At 46.7% G+C, this 13,459-nt stretch overlaps 1 protein-coding gene across 3 annotated transcripts in view; it reads right to left on the bottom strand.

Moving 5' to 3' along the window:
* Positions 1-214: 214 nt before the first annotated feature.
* ZMYM2 (zinc finger MYM-type containing 2) overlaps positions 215-13,459 on the bottom strand; it is a 90,081-nt gene continuing 76,836 nt past the window's right edge. For all 3 annotated transcript variants that reach the window (XM_029048375.2, XM_029048377.2, XM_039914934.1), the window contains 7 exons: positions 12,483-12,577; positions 10,983-11,151; positions 10,589-10,740; positions 6,502-6,616; positions 5,664-5,915; positions 5,309-5,429; positions 215-3,416 (listed from right to left, as the gene is read on the bottom strand). In XM_029048375.2, coding sequence (XP_028904208.1) covers positions 3,215-3,416; positions 5,309-5,429; positions 5,664-5,915; positions 6,502-6,616; positions 10,589-10,740; positions 10,983-11,151; positions 12,483-12,577 — 1,106 coding nt within the window. In that variant the 3' untranslated portion in view covers positions 215-3,214. The remainder of the gene's footprint in view (positions 3,417-5,308; positions 5,430-5,663; positions 5,916-6,501; positions 6,617-10,588; positions 10,741-10,982; positions 11,152-12,482; positions 12,578-13,459) is intronic.

Below are 13,459 nucleotides of genomic sequence, written 5' to 3'. Positions count from 1 at the left end.
ACTGATTTCAGCTTACAGCACTGTCCCGGAGCCCCAAGGGAGCTGGATCCCACCCAGATACAGCAAGCAAAACCATTTCCCACCTCCCCATTTTGGCCCTTCCCTCGGCTGACTTACTTCTTATCACAGGAATCCGCTTCCAGGCTGCCACCGTGCTTGGGGCAACTTGTGAGCTCACCTTCTTCCCAACCCAGAACTCACCAGGTACAACAAATTGTTAATAAGTTTTTAATGGCAAAACAAGAACCAGTCCTGCAGCTTACAGAGCAAAAGTGACCATTCATAGAGCGAATTTTTTTATGGTAAGGAACATCTTCTCGGTTTCTTACCCAGAAACATTGCTTAATCGTTTCTTCGGTGTCACCTAACTCTTAGAGAATGCGTCATGAAAGTTTAATTTTCTAGGTGAGCGGTTTTCCCAAACAAAGCAAATATAATACTTCATTTGCGATCTCTGATTTTAAGCGGCAAAAATCCATTCTTAAGAGCAGTAAAACCAAAGGCCAGAATCCGGGCACAATGGGTGGCCGTGGCCTCAATTCTGAATGCAAGGCTTGGGGACAATCAAGAATCGAGGCTTCCTGTCTGATTCGCAGTAGACTGATTCGAGGCCTTGCATCTCAAGAACCTGGCAAGGAGATTGCCTCAGACCGAGCTCCCCAGCCCCCAAGATGATTTGAACTGGATCTAAGATCCATGATTACAACTAGGAGGGCCTGAAAGGTCAAACTGCCTCTCATGCATTTCTGGGAAGCCTCCTCTTCATCCACAAAACATTTTCTGGATCAAGTTTAGAGAACAAGAAGAAGGAAGCAGACTATGGGGCTTGTTGCCCATCCAGCTACACAGCACCACGCCAGACATTCACCACGTTTGACTTAACCCTCGGTGGCGAAGGCCCTTTCTTGCACCTGGCGGAGGGCACCATTTTGAGGATAAAAGCTGGATTTAAGTCAGCCACCTTCTAAATGCCAACAGGCTTCAGTTTGGAGGGTTTCAAAAAACCAGTCTGCAAAACATGGAGGTGAGAAAATGGAAACATTTCCCCTTGCTAGGTTGTAGGCTTCTTTTGGGTGGGGTTCATGTCTATCAATTCTATTGTACTTTCTCAAGCACTTTGTACAGTTCTTGCACATAGTAGATGTTCACTCAATACTATTGCTTGCTTGCTAGATTGATTGATTGATTGAATGATTGATGATTTTCTAAATCAGACTAGGAGGCCCCTTGGACTTTTCAGAAAAAAACAAGTCACATGTCTACTGAAGAGATCAGACTGTGGAAGGAGGAAGGCGGGACTGGTTAGAGAAGGGTTGCAGCTGGAAACCTGACTTTGAGGTCTCTAGGCATAAAACATTGATTGAAAGAGAGGGAAGTTACCGCGATTATGATTATAAACTGCAAAGGCAGAGCACAGGAGTATTTACAAGGGAATTCCTTTCTGCCAGGATTTGCTTGAGCACATCAGCCATCAGCCATTCTATTTTTCGGCAAAATGAGCACATTATGGTTCCAAAGGCTGTCCGGGCATCCTGCGTGTGGGCTGACACATTTTGCTGATGGAAAAGGGACAGGAGTTCGTGGGCAAGGCGTTGTCTCCCCGACCCAATGGAGAACAGCCGGGTTGTCCGACCGCGGCCCCAGCCCACATCACCATGATGGTCTGGAAACTTCAAAACAAGAAAAATTAAGCTAATCCGCAGATCCCCAGAATCAGCCCCAAGAACGTTTACCGACAGTCCAAGATCAGCATTTCTCTCAGCACCCAAGAAAAGTCAAATTTTAAGCAAACTTCCTGATTTCAAACAGATCCAAAAGTATAAATCGCTACTCAGAAGCACAGAGCCTTTAAATGCAATCTTCTATAAGAAGGAACTTGAATTTAAAAAGCCACACAACCCAGCAGGTACGATTTGCATCGAGATATGCTGTGTCTTATCCATTCTCTTCTCCCCTAGTTCCTCCTTACTGTTGGAGTCCTAGTATCACCGCCCTTTTGATTATTCAAGGTGCCAGCAGCCCTGCGATGTCGATCATCTTCCAAGCAGAGTGCAGGGCGATCTGCGGGAGCCCCGTGGGTGGAGTTAAGCCTTTAAACACCGGGGAGTTCAGTTGCCAGTGGGGAACGAGCCCTTTCTTGAAGAAACAGGTGAATCCAAGGTTGTTTTTCAATAATTCTTTTGCTTTTCTGCAACTTCTCTACTCCTTGCCATCAAAAGAGAGTGCTGGTTGTTTTTGATTGTAGGCACAGGAGGAAATTGAAAGAGACAATTGGAGATCATTTTACACCCAGAACCAGAAAACACTGCAACGTGGTGGTCCAGTTCACTGAGCACACAAAGGACAAACCAAGAGCAACCCTGGTGGCCCCAGGACTTGTGGCTGGCCTCAGAGAAACACAAAAAAAGTACAGTGCTTTCATCAGATATACTTTCATGAGGTAAATGTCTTGGTGGGTATATGCTCTCTCAACTTGTAGTCTTTCTTCATGTAGGGTTTATTTATTGGGGTGATTCAGAGAGTCACAAGTGAGGAAAGGACACTAAAGTTTTAATAAGGGCAACAGAAAAGTTGTTTTCACCAGAATAGATTCACATTACATACACCAATATTGACAGCATTCCCTTGTCTATTTTTGGTACATAAGATGGAATCTCTCTACACAACCTTGTAAGGCTTCAGTAACTAAAAAGTAAAAAAAAAACACCCCAAAACCAAAAAAAAAAAAAAACCCCGAAAACCTATTAGTTTACAGTTTATTTAAAAATTCTGAAAGACACTGCAAGTTCTAAACTTTAGTAGTGCTACCCATACGCAACCATCTGGTTTAAGAACTCAGTCAAAGAGCCCCCTTTCATGGAAGCTTTGCAACAGTAGAGTTGTGCAATATGGATGTTTCTTACTACAAGAAAAAAAATTACACATGGCACATTCTCATTCATATTTCATAATGTAAAAAGTTACAAACATACCTAATCAAATAAATAATAAAAAAAAATTTGAATGTGATGTTAAGTATCCTAGAACCACTACATAGAATAATGGCAGCTTTCACTCACAGATTATTTACATGGTAATACCCAGTGTGGGCACACTGCTACAAAACTCGAACGAAAGGAGTCAACTTGAAATGTTTCTGTAATAAAGATCTAGCAGCATGACTATCTAATGCTGTTTTTTTAATCCCCCGACGGCTTCCGAATCAAAGTTTGTTTTAATCCGTGTCTTCGTCCAGTTCGTAATTGTCTCTATCATAAATATCTTTGACTAAAAGCACCCGTACAAGCATGTTTTCCAAGGTAGCGCGGTCCAGCGACGTCGACGTGTACCACACAGGGCTGTCAGAGGAGCTGGAGGAGCTGGAGCCCTCGGGTTGAAGGTAAAAAACATCCATCCTCTGGTTGAGGTTCTGTGGGCTGAGGGGAGAAAGGAGATCATCACATCTTTGGAAACAAATGGGGACCAGACCCAATTTTCACTCCAGACATGAATGGGACACTGCGGGTTGCATTAATCAATCAAGCATCACCGGTCATCAATCCCCGCTCGGCTATAAGCACACTGTGGGCAGGGAACATGTCTCATGGCTCTGCTGTATTATCCTAAGCACTTAGTACAGCGCTCTGCACACAGTAAGTGCTCAATAAATTCAATTGATTGATTTACTGAGTGCTTAGAGAAGTAGACATATTTGAGAAGCAGCATGGTAGATTGGATAGAGCACGAGACTGGGAGTCAGAAGGTCATGGGTTCTAATTCTGGTTCTGCCACTTATCTGACATGTGACCTTCAGCAAATTATTTCCCTTCTCTCTGCATCAGTTCCCTCATCTGTAAAATGAGGATTGAGGCTGTGAGCCCCAAGTGGGACAGGACTGTGTCAGCCCAATTTGCTTGTATCCCAGCACTTGGTACAGTGCCTGGCACACAGTGAGAGCTTAACAAATACCACAGTTATGATTATTATATTTCTAAACTATCTCCCCCATTAGACACTGAAAGGTCCTGATGGGCAGGGAATGTATCTACCAGTTCAGTTGTATTGAACTTTCACAAGCACTCTGCTCACAGAAAGCATATAAAAAATACCACTGACTGATTAAAGGGCAAGCTCCTTAGGGGCAGGGAATGCATCTCAGGCTTCTGTTGTAATTCCCTAGCAAAAACTCCAACTAGTGCTATGACTACAGAAAGCCACCCATCTGTGGACCTAGAAAGGGAACCCCCTGGCATGGCATTTCAAACAAAATGTAACAAGGTAGGCAAGCAGGCAGGAAGGCAGGCAGATAGGCAGGCGGACAGGCAGGCAGACAGGCAGGCAGACAGCCAGGCCCCATTCCCTTGCCCTCCTTTTCTCTAAAGCTGCTTCAAGTCAGAGTACTTTGTTCTCACCCCCATTTCCCCACTGGCATTGAGTAAGGGACAGGCACTGATGCCCATATGCACAAGATGCCTTTAGCTTTGTGAGAGACCCTGAAAAATCACCTTGATGAGTTAGGGTATCAAAGAGAAAAGGTGGGAAGGAAAAACCAGGGATGGGAGATTATGTGATAACTGGTTAGGATACAGCCACACAACCACACAACTCTGAGTGGCCTCAATAGCAATTGGACACTGCAGGATTGGGCCAAAGGCAAACATGGGTGAGCCTCCCGAATCCACAGCAGCAGTCAGAGTTTAGCTGTGGCCACCTGCACTGCCGCTCAGTGGCCCCGGGCTCCAGCTGGGGCAGGAGCAGACAGGGAGTGGTGCAGGACGCAGAACAATAGCAAGGACCGCAGAGGGGCGGGGAGAGGAGGGACGGGGCAGGGCAGAGCAGGCGGTAAGGATGGTGTGGCCTGAGGCTTGTGTGCTAGGCTGTGTGGGCATGCTGGTTGGGGTTACCCATGCCTGTGGGCGAGGTTTGGTTCCCATAAGTCAAGAAGTTCCTGGAGATGAGTCACAGGCCCAGTGACCACTGAGAACACCTGGGAGCAGGTGCCAAGGGACCAGATGGCCTGGCATAACACCGCCTCTGAAGGATTCAGCTTTCTGCAGGGCAACAACCGATGGGGTGACCAGGCAAATCCAACGTGCCAGGGAAAGCAGCAGGGGCCTAGAGACTTTTACTTTTGTGTCTCCGGGCCTGGAACCAAAGCCCATAACAGACCTTTGAGAAGACACCCTTCACCTGGTCTAGAGTGTGGGGTGCCTCTGGGCTAGGCTGGAGATCGTGAGCCAGCCTGGAAAACACCGTGGTCTATTTCCATGGCCTCTGGTTAATGCCGATGTGTTCCCAAGTATTTATTCCAATTTGGTAAAGCATTTACCTCTTGGATAGGTAGCACTCAAACATTTTCACAGGACACCTCGAGGGGTTGGCTGTGTTCTCAATTTGTTCAAACACTGGTTCATCATCTTCATGTTTTCTCTTTCCAGTCGAAATTTTATCTTAAAAAAAAAAAAAGGTCAGATTCTCCTAATGGCTGTCTAGAAAGCACCAAGTCCCATTCCTGTTGGGCTTCTGTGCTTGCCCACCATGCTGCCCAAAGTGTGACAGGCACAGGCAGGCTCCTGCCGGGGGCTCTGCCCTCTGTGGTACCACCCCCTATTTTTGGTGGGGGGCTTCTATTGAGCAGGATGCCTCTGGAAGGATCAATTCCAAAGTAAAACTGGGCACCCTACCTTCACTGTCGGCTCCACACAAAGAAGATACTTGGTATCGAAGACACGCTTTGCTTTCCATTGTGAGAGGATTTTTCTTCCACTGTTTAAAAACCGTGCCAAAGGAAAGTCTTAAGTGTTGCTCCACTGTTTTCAGGCCAAAATACTTAGTGTTAAAGTAGAAGAGTGTGTTTAAGAGGGCTACTGGAGAGTGGGATCCTAGCTGTTTAATCCTCCAAAGATAATCTTCTTCTACTCGAGAGAATATTGACCCTAAAATAGAAGAAACTGTTAGAGGAAGCACACTTCAGAAAAACTGGTTCTCTTTTCTACCAAAAAACTCGCAGGGAGGAAGATGAGTCCAAATGGACACCCTCCCATACGCTTAGAATGTGTGTCTTTTTGCCCAGTAGAAGACCATTAGAGCCACCGTCCAGTCCCCTGGATCATCATCTAAGGAATTATCTTTCCCATCAAGCTGCCAGTCGGCTTAGAATCCGGACTCAGGCCGAAAAGGCTATATTTCTCCACTCGCTGCCTGAAGAAGGGGTTCTAGCACCTCTCTTTCCCCATTAGACATGGGCTAGATGCCTTTCCCTCTTAGGAATGGTGGGCAGGTACTGAGAGCTTGCCTATTTCCCAGCAGAATGTCTGCCATCTCAGCAATTTGGGCAAGTTCAACTTTCATTTAAATGCGGGCCAGTGCTCCTGTTACCAGCAAGTCCTGTCTTCAAAATGTGTTTCTTCTTTCAATACTCTTAACTAGGATCCAATTTACTAACTAGCATAAATGTTTACAGTCAACCTAATACAGCTGACCCCATGGAAGAAACAGGATTTCCAACATATAGAACATTACCGTCCGGAAGTATGCTTGGTTGCCAACTTCTGAGGATTTTATTTAATTCTTGTTCAAATGCCTGGTAACTTGGATCAATAAATATGTTGTCTTTCCGATTGCTACCACCCAAGTACTACGAATAAAAGAAGAAAACAATTTTTCAACTTAGAGGGAAATGGGGAAGCAAGAGTAAATAGTGAGCTTGGACCTGGAAAGGAGGCCGGAGTTGGGGCTGGGCCTCAGAGCTGAAATGAAAGCATGAAACTGGGATGCCAAAATACGGGCATGCTGGGGGAACTTCCACCACATCTCGGACTGGCCAGTACTGGACTCGATTTCCTACTCCAAGTAGGAAGTGGCCTCTATGGAATGCCCTACCACAGAACACCGCATGGTCACAAAGACTGAAGGGTAAGAATTTCCGGGAAATCTATGGCTGCCTGAGATCGATCAGGAGTCAAAGTCAGGGCTGCTGGAAGGGTCATCTGGAACCATGAAAGCAGGGAAGCAGCATGATTAAGTGGAAAGTGGAAAGGGGCCAGGGAGTCAGAAGATCTGGGTTCTAATCCTGGCTCTGTTACTTGTCTGTTGTGACCTGGATCAAGTCACTTGACTTTTCTGTGCCTCAGTTTCTTCACCTGCTCTTCCTCCCACAAACTGTGAGTCTTATATGGGACAGGGACCGTGTCTAACTGGATTAACTAGAAACTGCCCCAGCACTTAGTTCAGTGCTTGGCACACGGTAAACACTTAACAAATACCATTATTATGAAATGGGCCAATGGCAGCAGCCACCCCACTATCCTCCCAAGCTTCCCTGCCCCCGCAACTGCAGTGTATGAGTTGAGATGCTGGGCAGACCAGCCACCTGTGCCCAGCTTGCATGTCATGGGAGGCCAAGCCCCACAGCGGGCTGTGAGGAGAGCATGAAAAACTCTTGCCAGGGGGGCAGAGAGGGCAACCTGGGGAAGAATCTGAGTGTGATTTGGCCTTAGTGGAAAAGGGAAGGTGAAAATTGCTGCTGTTCCCTTGCACTTTCATACCACCCTCTCCTGCCTGTACTAATCCTTCCTTGGTGTCTGCCTGGCCCCTCCTACCTCTCTTCCTCTCACCTAACCCACCCACTCTCCCGCTTCAATATTTTAAAACTGTTCAAAATGCAAAATTTGGGTTTATTTTACACACCTTGATTTCTCCAGAGAAAAGGTGCTGTATAAGTCCAATAAATAAATAGCCTCCTTCGTTAAGCTTCTGCATGAAGGATTTAAGTTGTTTCCTAGGGGCATTCTATGATTTGCAGACTGCCCAAAACACAGATGTTATGATAACAATAAAAATATAATGAATAATTGGATAAAGGCAAACTCATTATCTCTGATCCAACCCTTTTGACAGGATTATCATCAATATGTTTAAAGTTCTTTCAAACAACAATCTTTAGTCTAAGACCTATATATGGAACCCAAATATTTTTATAGTTGTGCTTTAAATGTGAGACACATTTACCAGTATGCCACCAACTTTACAGGTGAAAGGGACAAAAACTGTAAACATGGTAATTGTTCAGATGACAAAATATTACCCCTGCTAGCATTCGCTCCCACAGGTGTCTACAGACGTACAACCGAAAGCCTGTGACTTTCTTGAACTTTGACCTTTAAAATATCATTTGTTGTTCTACGGGAGCTTTTCTAGGAATCAATTCTTACTACAACTGAATCAAATTTGATGCTGCTCTCCCAGCAGACATTTCCAAAAAGAACAGTGATTCAAAGTTAAAAAACTGATGTCAACGTTATCTTAAGGAGAACAAGCCTGATGAGAGAGGAATCAGCAAAGCGCCAGGCAGAAAAACAGGCCACCTCCCCTAAAAATAGCAGTTATTTATGTCCTGGAACCTATATTATGCACATAACTGTGCATAACGCTGGAGAAGCAGCGTGGCTCAGTGGAAAGAGCGCGGGCTTTGGAGTCAGGGTTCATGAGTTCGAATCCCAGCTCTGCCACTTGTCAGCTGTGTGACTGTGGGCAAGTCACTTAACTTCTCTGTGCCTCAGTTCCCTCATCTGTAAAATGGGGATTAAGACTGTGAGCCCCACGTGGGACAACCTGATTCCCCTATGTCTACCCCAGCGCTTAGAACAGTGCTCGGCACATAGTAAGCGCTTAACAAATACCAACATTATTATTATTAACTGTTATTTGGCCTACCTTATCCTTACACTTGGAGTTTTGGAATACGGAAAAATTAATGAAGGTGCTTGGAAACAAGACCTCTGCTCAGAATTCTAGTCAGAAATCAGACAATACAGGGGCCAAACCTACACAATATTGCACAACACAACCCATAGAGCAGTCGATCCTGGGTACTACATCTCGTTATGTAGTTCTGTATATTTAAGACGGTAAAATTTAAAATGTAAATAAGCAAGAACAAGTTGAATTTGACTTCCTATTCTAAAACAATGAGACAGAACTAAAATGAGCTCTGAAGAGTAGTTTGGCAGCAGCTATTAAAACACGGGTTGACCCCACTTACAAAATACTCAATTTAACAGTAGATAGTGTGGCAGACACTGCTCTGCCTACCCAATCTCTGGACCTCAAAGAATTATTGCCAGCAGTTTTACCTATCACTGCCTTCCTCTGTTGAAAGAAAGTTTAGGGTTGAGGCAACAACAAGATAATTCAGACAACAAGAACTGGTCCTTTACTGTCTGGCCTTTACCCTTATTTACCTATGCCTATTTTAATCAACACAGGTCAACTGCAACTTAAAAATAGAAGAATCAAGTTTAGATCACAAGGTCACTGAGTAGGAGAAGCTACACAACACCTAGTTGGTGCCTCAATAAATACTGATAGTATAGTCAATCAATCGTATTTATTGAGCGTTTACTGTGTGCAGAGCACTGTACTAAGGGCTTGGGGGGGCAATGAAGAGTTCCACTTAATAACCCTCAGAATTTCCTCTCTCAACTCGCTTTTCCTGTCCATTGTTTACTCTGGCGACATGACTGGTGGATACCCTTTGGAACTCTGCATGCCTACTACACGCCCATTCCCTCCTACACCCTTCACCACAGACAGTCGGCGGTCGAGTCTGGGGCAAAGTCAAATGCTCGCCTGGGAGCTCAGGATAAAAGGCCCCAGTTACTAGAATTCAAGCCTTTTGCCAATGTCTGAGTGAGAGCCGCTTGGCTTCTGATATTCTGGAATGGGGCTGGGCCCTTTCTGTTTCTGAGAAGCGACTGAGAAAAGGCAGGTGTGTCTTGGTCGGATGCCTGTGGACGCCTTGGGCACATCTGCCCCCTCCTCCCCCTTGCAGACAGAGGGGTGGGGAGACAGGTTGACCCTGGAAAGTATTCAGTGTGTGGAGCAGGAAGACATGGAGATATCAATGGGGCAAGTCCTGGGGGGGGGCGGTGGGACAGGCATGGGGCAGGTGCTGGGGCATGCCTGAGGTAGGCGCCGGGACAGGCATGGGGCAAGTGCCGGGCGAGGTGTGGGACACGCATAGGGCAGATGCTGGGCCAGGCATGGGTAGATGTTAATACGAGTACGGGACAGGTGCTGAGGCAGATGTTGGGGCTGACACTGGGGCAGATGGGGCAAGCAGAGGGCGGGTGCCAGGGCAGGTGCCAGGGCAAATGCTAGCACAGGTCCAGCATTGTGTGTGGCCTCAGATGTCGCCTCAGTCACACAGTGTTTCTCTTGGATCAGTCTGGTGCTGAGGGATTTGATCCAGGGAGGTGGCTCCCAAAGGGGTATTTTCCTTGGAAAAATCCTCTGAAAAATGTACTTGCCTTTGCAAATTGGACCCATCCAACCTCCTATTTTACAGCCCCTCTCCACATTCTGCCTACCTACATGGGTCCCGGTTGGAAATATGGCTTTTCCAAGTATGACTCACCAATCTCCTAGGCTCCATTCTCATCTTTCTCTTGCACTGTTTCTGGTCATTCCAGACCAACGGAACTGCTATTTCTCAGCCACTCAAAGTGTTCGGGGCTTTCTCACCCTCCTCGCGAGCCACCTGCACCCCACTCCCCTCAGTCTCCTCCTGCTGTGCAGCTGGCAGGCAGCCACAGGGTTCAGGACTCACCTCCTGGATCCCAAGGCAGAGATAGTAGATGCTGTCGGGGGCGTAGCTCTCTCCGTTTGGCCTTCGGATTTCATTGACAAAACGGGCCAGCCCACGGCTCAGCTCAGCGGTGCTGTGAGACAGCAGGTCCTCTTTTAACTTCACTGACTTGGCTGGAAAAAATGACATCATGTGACCAAGTTAGTCATGCCCTGTTCCTGAAGGTGGAACAGGGACCCCTTTAGAGTGATTTTGCACCCTATGAGGCAACTTCAAGACAAATACCCGAATCTTAAATTTTATCTTTTTAAAGATTCCATTCCTGAGCTCCATATTTTTAGCTTCTGGCAGGTATCAAAATCTTGCCCATCTCAAAAAAGAAAGTGCTCTAAGGACAAGAAACCAATTTACTTACTAGATTCCAGCTCATCCAACCGCAGGTGGTCGTGACCCAGGGTTCGAGTTCTGACCCAGTGTTTCCAGGCATTCACTCCATACGTGTATTTGAAAGGGAAACTACATTCTGAGTTGTCAGAACTGTCATCGTGGGACTGGTACCCCGATACCGCCTTTCTCTTTGCTCCCTATGAGTGATGGGATCAAACAGAAGAACAGAATCGTCTCATATTGCTTATGTAGATTGTTTCCAGTCACTCCTGCGAGAGGGTGGGGGGAGGTAGGGGAAGTGTCCCTCTCAGGGAAGGGGTCCAGAAAGCCCCACTTTTGACATTTGATTTGTCAGCAGGATACAGTTCTGATTAGAGGCCTTTCAGGAAAGGCATATTTTGTAATGACGACCTCCTTTTGCTAAGGAACACAAACTGGCTTAAATGTTTTCCCCACTAAAAGGATGTCAGTGGAGGAAGAGAATGAGCAAAGTGTCATTAATGATCTGAACACACCCAAAGCCTCTGATGACTAGAGGATCGGGCAAATGGGAAACGTTGATAGCACAACCTCTGGGCTATTTGATATGGGGAAGATCCGAATCAATCTCTTCACTTGGTTCTCTGGTAGATGAAGACGCCAGCACAGTCAGGGGGCAGGTCTTGGGGTTGGGCAGTTACAATCTGTTACTGCATTTTTTAAGAACTTGTTCTGTGTCAAACCCTGGGCTGAGTGCTGGGGCAGGCCTCAGAGAATCAAACCAGATCTGGCACTGGAACATGGCCCCAAGAGCATCTCCCACAGAGAGCTGCTCTCAAGAAGCCCGGAGTGGGAGTGACACATTAGGAAGTGCCTTCTCCTGGCCCTGTTCTTGCTCCTCATCCTCACTTTGCTTTCACCTGCTGGAGAAAGCCAGCTATCGTTTTACATGTCCCAGGAAACTCAGATAAACCGAGGAAAACAGGAGTTCAGAAATTGTTGATTAAATTTCAAGGATCATATCCAATAGATTAACTATTAGCCAAAGAATCAGCTACTTCAATAACAAGTTCAAGTGTAACCCAAAATGGCAGCAACACCAAAACTCTCATTCGAAAGCAACAGCCCTGAACCTGGCCCTTTCTGGCACTTCCTACTGGTGTGACCCCCATGCTCCCTGGTACCAGAGCGGAATGGTTTGCCATGTGGGGAAACAATTTCTCTGGGCAGGAGGGCATCTGGAGTAGCAGAGCTGGCAGGAACTGGGTGAGTTCAGCTCTGCCCTGGCCCTGGCCAGCCAGTGACCTATAAAGGAGTCCTCCAGGGTCTTGCTTCAGCTGCTTCCCAGGGGGCAGGCTGTGGGCCAGGCCCCCATTCAGGTGTGGCTTCCAGCCCTCCCCTCCCCTGCCCAGTCCTGCCTTGCCCAGTGCTGCGTTTAAAGTTTAAAAAGAAGTAGCAATGAAGAGAGGAAAGAGATTCCAGACTCCCTGCTAACCCCACACACCAGCTGGAGAATAGTTGCAGGTGTCTTCTTTCTCAAGATCTATACCTTTTTTTTGGATCGAGGTCTCGGTTGTTCCTCGTATTCTTCCCCAAAGACAGGCGGCAACAAGAACTCATTTTCCATGTCCAGCTCCTCCGCAGCTGAAAACAATCAAATGCAAGGCTGAAAGCCCAGGCTATCATGTATTTCACTGTGACAGCCCTCATGCCCCCACAGCCTGCCTGCCACCCTGCCTGCCTGGTGGCCTTACTCAGGTTTAGAACTGTTGCCCCACAGACAACTTAACTCTTGTTCTCCAGAACTGGGAAACCAAAACATGGGATCTCAAGGATGTTATTTCCAGGGATTTGATGGATAAAATATCACTTTCACAAGGGACAAAGCAAATCTGCTTGATCTTCTTCTGACAATCTGCAGGCACCCTAGCTCGAGCTCTTTAGGAACAATGATGACTCTTTCCCTTCCTGCCTCACTTTTCATTACTCTCCCGCTAGAAACCACCGATGCTTCTTCCAATCACACATTTTTTTTTCAGAGCCAGCAGACAGGGCAGGGATTGAAGGGCACCCTGTTTTACCTCTGTTGCCTCAGGGCAGCCCAGCTCTTGAGAAGGAATGCTACCTGTTGCTGACTTTGCAGGGATGACCCGAATTCTTGGTCAAGGGAGGGGAGGATGGGTGGGGCCCGGTGAGAGTGCAAAAAGTGGGTGGTGAGGGGACAAGCAGCCCTCTAGACCCTCACAGACACTCATTTCTCAATGGGGCAAGTGGGAGCCACTTTATTTGAGTCCAACAATAGGGGGTTTATCAATCACACACAGCTTGGCCAATCAATATTTCTCTTCTGATCTATTTGTTATTCTATTCATATATCCAGGGAGCAATGATTTTACTGCCTGACCCTGAAAGAGTGGCAGAGTGTTAAACTTCAAGTAGATGAAGCCTGAAGCAAGCAGGTCCTTCTGGACTGTGACTTTGGATAACTTTCTTGACCTGAGGCTAGGCACCCTTCACTCCAAACCA

The sequence above is a fragment of the Ornithorhynchus anatinus genome, chromosome 20 (genome assembly GCF_004115215.2).
Source record: "Ornithorhynchus anatinus isolate Pmale09 chromosome 20, mOrnAna1.pri.v4, whole genome shotgun sequence".
NCBI lineage: Eukaryota > Metazoa > Chordata > Mammalia > Monotremata > Ornithorhynchidae > Ornithorhynchus > Ornithorhynchus anatinus.
This window is presented reverse-complemented; position numbering and strand designations above follow the sequence as displayed.